Source organism: Primulina eburnea, chromosome 4, assembly GCF_022965805.1.
Source record: "Primulina eburnea isolate SZY01 chromosome 4, ASM2296580v1, whole genome shotgun sequence".
Taxonomy (NCBI): domain Eukaryota; kingdom Viridiplantae; phylum Streptophyta; class Magnoliopsida; order Lamiales; family Gesneriaceae; genus Primulina; species Primulina eburnea.
In genome coordinates this window covers 5,256,669-5,266,488 of record NC_133104.1, presented here as the reverse complement: position 1 = coordinate 5,266,488, position 9,820 = coordinate 5,256,669, and the positions used below count along the sequence as shown (strand labels likewise).

At 36.8% G+C, this 9,820-nt stretch overlaps 2 protein-coding genes across 3 annotated transcripts; one reads left to right on the top strand and one right to left on the bottom strand.

Annotated features, from left to right (window-relative positions):
- Nucleotides 1–552: 552 nt before the first annotated feature.
- On the top strand, nucleotides 553–5,205 carry LOC140830749 (zinc finger CCCH domain-containing protein 34-like). Of its 2 annotated transcripts, none has more exons than XM_073194217.1 (7): nucleotides 553–869; nucleotides 983–1,128; nucleotides 1,647–1,715; nucleotides 3,222–3,341; nucleotides 3,453–3,785; nucleotides 3,872–4,186; nucleotides 4,336–5,205. In XM_073194217.1, the coding sequence occupies exons 1-7, from the start codon at nucleotides 812–814 to the stop codon at nucleotides 4,702–4,704; spliced, it is 1,410 nt and encodes a 469-aa protein (XP_073050318.1). In that variant the 5' UTR covers nucleotides 553–811; the 3' UTR covers nucleotides 4,705–5,205. The 2 variants fall into 2 exon arrangements, with proteins under 2 accessions (XP_073050318.1, XP_073050319.1); XM_073194218.1 differs by having other exon boundaries at nucleotides 554–869; nucleotides 983–1,125.
- Nucleotides 5,206–5,777: 572 nt separating this feature from the next.
- Nucleotides 5,778–6,397, bottom strand: LOC140829720 (monothiol glutaredoxin-S5-like). Its single transcript, XM_073193025.1, has one exon. The coding sequence runs from the start codon at nucleotides 6,314–6,316 to the stop codon at nucleotides 6,008–6,010; it is 309 nt and encodes a 102-aa protein (XP_073049126.1). The 5' UTR covers nucleotides 6,317–6,397; the 3' UTR covers nucleotides 5,778–6,007.
- Nucleotides 6,398–9,820: the final 3,423 nt, after the last annotated feature.

The following is a 9,820-nucleotide window of genomic DNA, read 5'->3' as shown; positions in this document are numbered from 1 at the left end:
CACACATGTTCAAGTTGTATCAACATCAAATCAACCCTAAGTTGAATAAAATTATCAAAAATAATTATGATACCAAACTAAAACTAAAATTTAATGATTTATATGATAAAAACACAAAAACTCTTATAAGACAGTCACACATATCAATTTTATAAATTAATAGAAAACCCGACCGATACATTAAAAAAAATTATTTTTATAATAATTTTTTATGTCTTATTGAATATATATAGAGTAGGTCTTTTGTGAGACGGTTTCACGGATTTTTATCTGTGAGACGGGTCAAGTCTATCCATATTCATAATAGAAAGTAATACTTGTAGCATAAAATCTATTACTTTTTCATTAATAATCCAAATAGATATCCATCTCATGAAATAAGATCCGTGAGACCGTTTCACACAAATTTTTGTCATATATATTGGTACAAGATATTTGCTCTGATTAAAATCAAAATCGCAAACTAACATTTATATTCTAAATTAAATATGAAAATAGCACAAATATCACACACTGACACGCACAATTGAGTGTGAATGAATACAAAGAGATTGACGAGTGTTGGTAATAAACAAACCTCTCTCTCAAACTGCCAAGCTATCTCCATCAAGAACTCCCCTCCTCTCTCTCACACACACAACTCTGTGTTTTGTACCTATGCACATACAGTATCTCTGCAAATATCTTTTTGTTTTTACACAGGTTTTGTGTAATATATTTATGTGTTAATAGTACAGTGTAGTGTAAATATCATAGACCCAGGTGTGTCTGCGAGTGTACATATATTGCGAGGTACAGTGTGATCCGAGCCATGGAGGGGGTACCCGTGGAGGAATGGGTAGGACCGGGGGGCGAAACCGGGCTTGAAGGTCTCTTGCATTCGAGTTTCAGTTTGCTTGAATTCGAGTCTGATTTTCTTGATTCGGTTTGAGGTTTTTGTAATGTTGATTGAGTTGATATGTGATTTTTTTTCTGAATGCAGAACCTGTGTGGCGATTAGGTTTTGGTGGTGGGTCCGATTCATACCCTGAGAGGCCTGATGAGCCTGCTTGTATCTATTACTTGAGGACTGGGTTCTGTGGATACGGCAATCGGTGCAGGTTCAATCATCCCCGTGATCGTAGCGTGGTAAAACAATCGGGTTTTCTAGGTTTAGTGATTTGTTATGATTTTCAATGCACATATTGTTATGATCTTTGTAGAAAAGGCGGGATTTTGTCATGTTTTTTTTATATTATGGTTACGGTAAAAATCGAGGCTTTATGTTTTTTGTTCTTGTTTTGATGAAATAGACTGGGAAATGTGTCAGCTTTTGGATGATCATGAATTTGACGGGCTCTGTAAATATTTTATTGCAATTTGAGTTAAATATCAAGTCTTTATTGTTTTTGTTGGAGTTTATGCTCCATCGATTTGATAGAAGTGGAATAAATTGGAAAAGAGACATTTACAGTTCCACGATGACAATAATCTGGTGCACATTTACTGTGGATAATCAGTGGAATATAAATTTGATATGATTTTGGGCAAAGGTGGAGCCTTTCTTGTTTTAACGAAGTTTATATATATGCTAAGAAAAAACTGGTAAAAAATTTACGTTTTAGATCTGTGAACTGATAAAAATATTGCTGCTTTACTAACCACAGGCAGCAGTGGGAACTTTGAGTGCTGGTGGACGGGAATTCCCCGAACGTGTTGGGCAACCTGTCTGTCAGGTATATATTTGATTGTGTTTTTCTTTGGCTTTAGAATTTTTGTAAACATTCATATAACCAAACTGTTTAATCTTTCTTTGGTATAAAATTGACATGCCAAATTCGTTCTAAGAATAATTTGGTACAATATATAGATTGCTATGAGGTATACATTCATAATTCTAAGCGATCCATATCACCTTTTGAACTTCAGTTTTTCGTTGCTTGTTTTACACTGTATAAACATCCATTTTTTATGGTGCTTCTTAATGATTAATTCGTCTTCTTGTTGGTTCTAGGAGAGCGAGTCTCTGTTTGTTTGTTATGCATTTGTCCTTTTCCTTGAATGTAAAATGGGTAACTGAAGGGTTGTTTTCATTTTGGCAAGTTCTTATCATTGTTTAAGTCCACAAAATTGGGAAAATCTATATCCTGATGACCCTTACAGTTATATAACCAATTGCGTCTGGTTACTGCATTTTTTAAGGACTCTACAGTTTTGACTCATGCTGGAATACTTGGTGTTGGCAAAAGATGCATTTTTCAAACATGTCCCCTAAGTAACTTGTGAATTGCCTCATCTATTTTGGGAGGCTAAGCTTTTCCTCATTGATCGATGGTGCTTCGTCTGCTTTCTGTGTGTATTATTTCCCTTTGTTTCATTTGGCTTATGTTTGAAAATAATAAGCTGATTTCTGTTGTTTTCTGATTTTTCAATATTATTTTTGTTAATTTTTGTCTCCTGTATATGAAGATTTAATTGCTGTGTTAAATGTCAGAATCTACAACATACACATGGGGGATTCTGTCATGGAATTTCAACTTTTCCTTTTTAAACAACCAAATTTTGTGTTGATGACTATTAATTCATTCTCTCTTTGTTTTTTCGATTGTTTGTGGAATAAAAGATTAATTTCTTAGTTAGTTCAAACTGGAACATCGAATGCCTTCTGTTCCTGTAAGGAGGTCATCATGAATATAATTTTCCAAGGTTCAGTTCCGTGCTAATTTGAATCAGCTATACCAGTTAAAGCTTTGATTGTTTTTCCCTCATATTTCATCTGTCACCATCCTAGGTTTATATCTTTCATATTGACTATGTTTTTCTCAATAATTTCTGCAGAGAAATGTGTCACACTGTTTTATCCATCTAAATGTTTTTATGTTGTTGTCTGTGACACTGATTTTATAAACAACCAAGAAAAAGAGCTAATTCTATTTAATAATTTAATAAGATCACGCTGTTTTGAATGTAAGTTTCATGATTGCCAATATTTGCTCTGAAGTCTGAAGTGATCTTTATAGTTATCAGGTCACGTCCTTTAAAGATTATGTGCTGCAGATAGAATTCAGCACTTGCTTGATTACAGCATGCTATTCTGTCATCAATGTAACTGTTATGTAATTTTATACTTTTCATTATGTAATCTGCTTTCCTTTCTGTGGAGCACCAATCTTCCCTCTTATGTACACAGTAATTTGATTTATGTAATGATAACCACTACACTATTTGCACCAATTTTGTAGTACTACACGCGGACTGGAATGTGCAAATTTGGAGCTTTCTGCAAGTATGACCATCCAAAACATGGAGTTGAATCGCCAGCCCCATTGACTCTGAATTTTTTTGGATATCCCTTGAGACCGGTATGCCACTCTGAACATTTTGGCATTGTTACTATTTTACCCATTTTTTATAATTTCATTTTACATATCATTCTTAATCAATCGAGCTGTCTCATGTTGTCCCTGTTGCAGGGAGAAAAGGAATGCTCGTATTATGTTAAAACAGGGCAATGCAAGTTCGGCGTCACTTGTAAATTTGATCATCCCCAGCCATCTGGGATACATTTTTCATCTCAAGCTTCCCCTGTCCCTGGGGCTTTGGCTGCCTCAGCAGCCATGCCCTTACCTGCTGTTTATCCAACTGTGCAGTCTTCTGTTCAATCTTCTCAACAATATGGGGTAGTATCCAGCAACTGGCCCGTTCCCAGACCAACTGTGCTTTCGGGTCCTTATGTTCCTGGGAATTATGGTCCCTTGCTCCTGCCCCCAGGAGTTGTTCCTGTTCCTGGTTGGACCCCCTATCCGGTAGGTGTAGCTGAAGCTTCTTGTTTAATCTGAAGAATGTTTTGATACTTCTACTTTACATTAACATGCACAAACACATGGTATAGGCGTCAGTTAGTCCTGTGGCCTCGCCAAGTAGTCAACCCACTGGTGCTGCAGGCCCTGTTTATGGGATAGCACAGTTGTCTCCTTCAGCAACTGCATATGCAGGACCATATCTTTCTGTAACTTCAGCTGGCCTCTTGAGCAGCAGTCTGGAGGAACACGCCTTTCCAGAAAGACCTGGCCAACCAGAATGTCGGTACTTTGTAAGGACTGGGAATTGTAAATTTGGATCTACATGCAAGTATCACCATCCACCAGAATGGAATGCACCAAAAACAGATTTCGTGCTTAGTCTGATGGGTCTGCCTTTACGCCCAGTAAGAATTTAACTCTTTTGTTTAATTTTTCCTCATTACGTTCACTCAATCTTTATCATTGTGCACACTCCCAAAATGCTATTTGTATACCTTTTCTGGGGACCCTTGTTCATATGCTCCTGTTTCATAATCTCTCGTTTTGAATTCAGGGCAAATCAGTCTGCTCTCATTACGCCCAAAATGGAGTATGCAAATTTGGTCCATCGTGCAAATTCGACCACCCAATGAGCATTTTGAGTTACAGTCCATCAACATCATCTCTGACTGATATGCCTGTTGGGCCTTACCCAATGGGATCTACAAACGCAACTTTGGCTCCATCATCATCCTCATCAGACCTAAGGCCCGAAATTCTTTCTGGTTCAAACAAAGATGTGTTCCCTATGCAGATGTCTTCGGCAAACAGTTCAAGTTCTTCAGTTGGTTCAATATTCTCTAAGAGTGGCCTCCTTCCCCAATCCGGTGTACCGGGTGGCAATAACCCAAGTCAAGGGAGCAAGTTTCACACCTCGAGTTGAAAATAATTATCAACTCATCATATTATTTATTGCTCCCCTTTGAAACCAAACATAGTTTTTTTGCACATATCTTCTGCAAGATGCCATCATCTTTGTTCTCGATATAATCATATGGCCACCATTTTCATTTCGAATAAATCTATACAGCCCCCCGAGTCTCCAGAGATCTTGCAGAACCATAGCCTTTTCACTAGCCTTTTTGAATAACAAGAAACCGTTCCACTTCCTACTTAGTTATTTGCATTGCATCACTTCTCCACAGGGATATAACTCTTGTTCCACCTCTTCTTTTTGCATGAGGTTTTGTTGTGGAAAGCAATGATAAACCAAGAATTACAGGGTAACTCAATACTGCCTGTTTTATGTAAGTTATGCAGTTCATGTTGTGCAGTATGAATTGACTGAATGCTTCTTTTCCCTTCATTTTTTTTTATATAAATTATTTCAACACGTGAACAGTTTGTAGAAAACCTTGATTTTTCAAGTATTATCATTCATTAAGCGGTTTATTTGTTTATTTTTGAAATAGATATTCGCAAATATCAAATGGATGTGGTTGAATAAACTTTTTTGGATGGTGCGCGGTTAGATTCTCTTGTAGATAAAAAAGTACAAATGACGATGCACTTGGTGCAATCTATAGCGACGTTTACCGATGTCGCACTTTAATGCTCCAAATATTCGTAACGTTAGGCTTCTAGTTAGCACGTTTTCACCAAATCGTACTTCACTTTGACTTGTTAATCATTCTTCACAAACATTTCGCAACACTCACCGATATCAATCTCATTTCATTTTTTGTTTACAAAATTTTCGAATTACGTGGATAATTAAGGTCACGAAAATTCAAATATACAAATTCCTAGTTCGATTTTGATGTAATCTCTATATGATCGTAGCAATTAGCACGCTCATATCAGCTGTACCCAGTATGATAATCAGCGCGGATTAATATAAACACGGAAACCCCGGCCCTGATTTTGCTATATTTCGAAAAAATCTTGTGTCGGGATATATAGATCGATTTCTTGATCAGTGATGAACATAAAGAAATAATCGTACGTGAATGGATCATAGAAATCGACGTTTATTTAGTTCAAAAATCAAAGATTTATTGCTAGTTAAAAAGTACATAATTATAAGCTGCCATGCATATATTACACACACTATTTAGTTAGCGCTGTTGGGAAACATACATATAAAATCTGCTCGCTCACTCTCCCTAATAACTAATCTTACAATGTATTACTTTACATGCATGATAATGCATCATTGTTCATGGCCGGATTCGATTGCGATCGAGTTAGACCCACAAAGCGCCAGCCTTTTTGAGCATGGGCTTTAGGGTCCTCTTCAGGTGGAGACTCATGACCTCATTCGCTCCTCCCACAAGTTCGCCACCGATGAACACTGCTGGCACGGTGGGGTTGCAGCCGAGTTTAGACAGGGCTTGCTCGATTTCCAGACCCATCGGGATCTCATCTAGCTCGTGAACCGTAAGATTGACTCCAAAATCGCGAAAGAGCGTCCAGATAGTGTGGCTCATGCAACACGAGCTCTTGCTGAAGATCACCACCGGTTTTTCGGCTACCATCTTGCGTACACCTTCCATTGAGATAAGGAGAATATTGTGTGGGTGATATGCTTGTTGCTGATATAAGACTTGGTTTTGGGGTGAGGATAACCGGGAGTGCATGGGACTATTTATATAGAAATCTCGAGGGCTTCCAAGAATCCCTTTTCGAGAATTGGATAACCAAGAGATGCTAACAAATCGAGACACTTGAATAAATATTTTGACAAAATCTACACATAATATATATAAGTTATTTCACGTCGCATTAGGATGAGACGATTTAATTTATATTACAATGAGTCGGATTTGAGTATGATTCTATACCCTCTATTCCCATCTCATCGAGTATTTAATTTCATCTCATTCTCATATCCGTCAAATGATCAGATATTCACACCCTACCAAAATACTATATTCCCTATAATTGTATTTTCTCAATTTTGAATTTTTCGAGTAAACTATAGGTATTCAATAAATTGTTGACAATAATAAAGAAAAAAAAATTAATATAAAATTAGTAAATTAAAATAGAAGAAATAAAAAAATATTAAAAATAATTTATAATTATCATATAAAAACAACATCCCATGAGGAGTCGGGTAATGTAATATATGTTGACAATCTGTCGGATTTTGAAGAGCTAAAGCGTGTCTTCCCCATTAATCCACAGGCAAGACGATCAAAGCGTCAGGCGAGGTATGACCCTGATTTCATACAATCCAAGAAGTTTCGAGCATCCTCCTCCACTGCGAATTTTTTGGACCCTGATTTCTTATATGGAGATGACTTTGATGATGAGGATTTTGAGTTGGTCGCAAAACCAAAACCTGCTGTTGCTCCGAAGAACACAACATCGTCTACTATTACTCTCCAATCTTCTGAAGAAGAACCAAAAGATGTTCTAGGACTGAGTGATCATGTTGATTGTACTTAAGATGAACAATCATTGACCGATTTTCTTGCTCACTTAAAAGAAGAAAAAGATGGAAATAAAAGCGCCTCTAATGACAATGAGCCCGATGAGGAGTTGCTACAAGAATTTGATGACAATAGCCCTAATTCTTCTGACAGTTCTTTTTCTAAATATGAGGAACATACTATAATGATGGCAATGAAACTGAGTTTATTGATAATGTTGATGATGATTCTGTCGATGTTGAGGCTGATTTTGTTAACATCGAAAACATTGACTCTATGGACTATGATGTGAGCAAGTCCTTCTCCACAAAATTTTACTTTGAACCAGCTTTAGCTTAGTGGCCACCATACATCGATAGGGAATTTATTGAAGAAAAAAAATATTAATGTGGAGGCCTATGGACAACATAATCTGACTATTTTCTTCAAAAAAAAAAAGGAATGTTAGCTAGTGTAAGTGTTGCGTATTTTCCGCATGCAAGCGTACGGTTGTCAAATTATAATATATGAGAGTAAAATATTGTTCTCAGAGGAGTGTGTATGTAAAAGTCACCGAATCGAGAAAATATCAATGAGAGAAAATATCTAGAGGAGTGATTTTACTAAGTTTATATAATAATTATTCCCAGTTGCATTTATATTCATGAATTTCAATTATTTAATGGCCAAGAACACTCAATTATTTATTCCCTTTTTCTCAAGTGAAGAATAAACTGTATCATTCAAACTTCGATTTAAATATTCCTAATAAAAATCTAAGTTTAAATGATATATGCAACCGATGTTCTTACCTAGGCCTCGCTAAAGTTATACGCCTTCCAAACAATATAAACATTCAACGATGTGTCTCTAATGATCTATAATCCTAGTCATTCTCTCGAGTTGTAGAATTAATCAGACAACAAACAATTTATGGCCAGTCACTTGAAGTCGAATAAAAATAAAGAAACACAATTAAACCAAAAGGTATTCAATCACATAAACAACCAAATCAAAATTATCGAATCAACTAAGCTACGTCACCCTCTAGAATGGAAACGTTAGTTCATAACGAAATCTAAACAAAAACAACGCATGTTCGATAGTCTAGACATCTCAACACGAAAGATGGCTAAAGATTTAGGTGACAAATCAGAAGTGGTATCTCTGTTCCCAAATTTGTTGTTCTTCGTCTTCGTGATCAATCCTTGCGCTCCAGATCATCTCCAAGTGTGTGATCTTGTTATCCCCCGTCAAATCTCTCCAAAAACGGTTGCCTCCCATCTGCAACCCTATTCCTTCTTTTATCTCTCGTATGGGTCGTAGTTTGAAGCCCATTTATTTGATTCTTGCTGCCACTAGCGCCGCGGCGCTACTTGGGCAGCGCCTAGGCGCCTGCTGGGTCGAAGAATAGCACCACGACACTGATGGTGTGGCGCTGCGGTGCTTGTTATTTGGCAGTTTAGGAGCTGTGGCGCTGCGGCACTGCAGTGTGGCGCCTAGGCGCTTCTTTCCATACTTGAGGCCTTAGCGCTGCAACACTTGATCCTTGGTGATGCGGCTCTCGTCCACCAACATTTCACGCTTAAAAACAACTCTAATTGCCATCACCATCCAATAATGGTTTATCTCATGTACGACACAAAAACAACAAATACCAAGCGTAATTATGTCCGAAACTAACATAATTCAAATGGATTATCGTATAAATTAAGTGCAATTTTTGGACTTATCAGTAAGCTCTGTGACTCCCTATGCCAAAAGATCTATTCTGGAATTTTACTGCAATATCCTATTCAGTGTTGGGAATGAAGGATCAATGAAGTTTGGCAGAGTGTTTGTCCATGACATGATTTTCAATTTTAATCCCGAAGTGATAAATGCCTTCTACAAAACCCCTACTAGAGATGAAGTAGAGGGAGTTACACCTGATTTCAATGTCATTGATGATGTTCTCACTAGCGGACTAATCAAGGTGTTTCAAAATCATCCCAAAAGGATGTTTGCTACAAACTCAACTTCATTTTATTCTGTTTTGCACAAGACTTCGATCAGAAATTGGACTCTCTTAACCAACACTATGGTGGTTACTAAACCACAAAAAATTCTTCTCTACATGATTGGTATTGGTAGTACCACCTTCATGTTTCCCTTGAAATATGTAGGTACAATCTTCAGTTGTTCACCTATATTAGACAATTCTTCATCTATATCCTTGACAAATTATCGGGATTCCAAAATCCCATAGATCAAGGAGGGAAAAATTCGTTTTGGGAGAAAAACTTTCTGAGTATGTTATGCTATCTACTTCCCATATTCAAGCTCAAATAGATTTTGGCCGACAACAAATTCAGGCTGCCCAAGAGGTTATTCAATTCTAAAAAGATAAGTGATTGAGTATGAGTTGTTGAAAGTTTTTGTTCATTCATTGCTGAACAAAAAAAAGGAGTATAACTAGAAGCCAAAGCTGCTAATGTAAAGATGGAGGAGTCTGATGTTGATCTTGATCCATAGTGTGTTTTTTTTTCTTTGATTATTTTATCTCTGAGTGTTTAGTCATGTTTTCTTAGTTTTCTTGTTATGTTAATGAAATTTCTGAGTTTTCTAGTCTAAGTGTTACAATACCCATTTCACAACACGGTA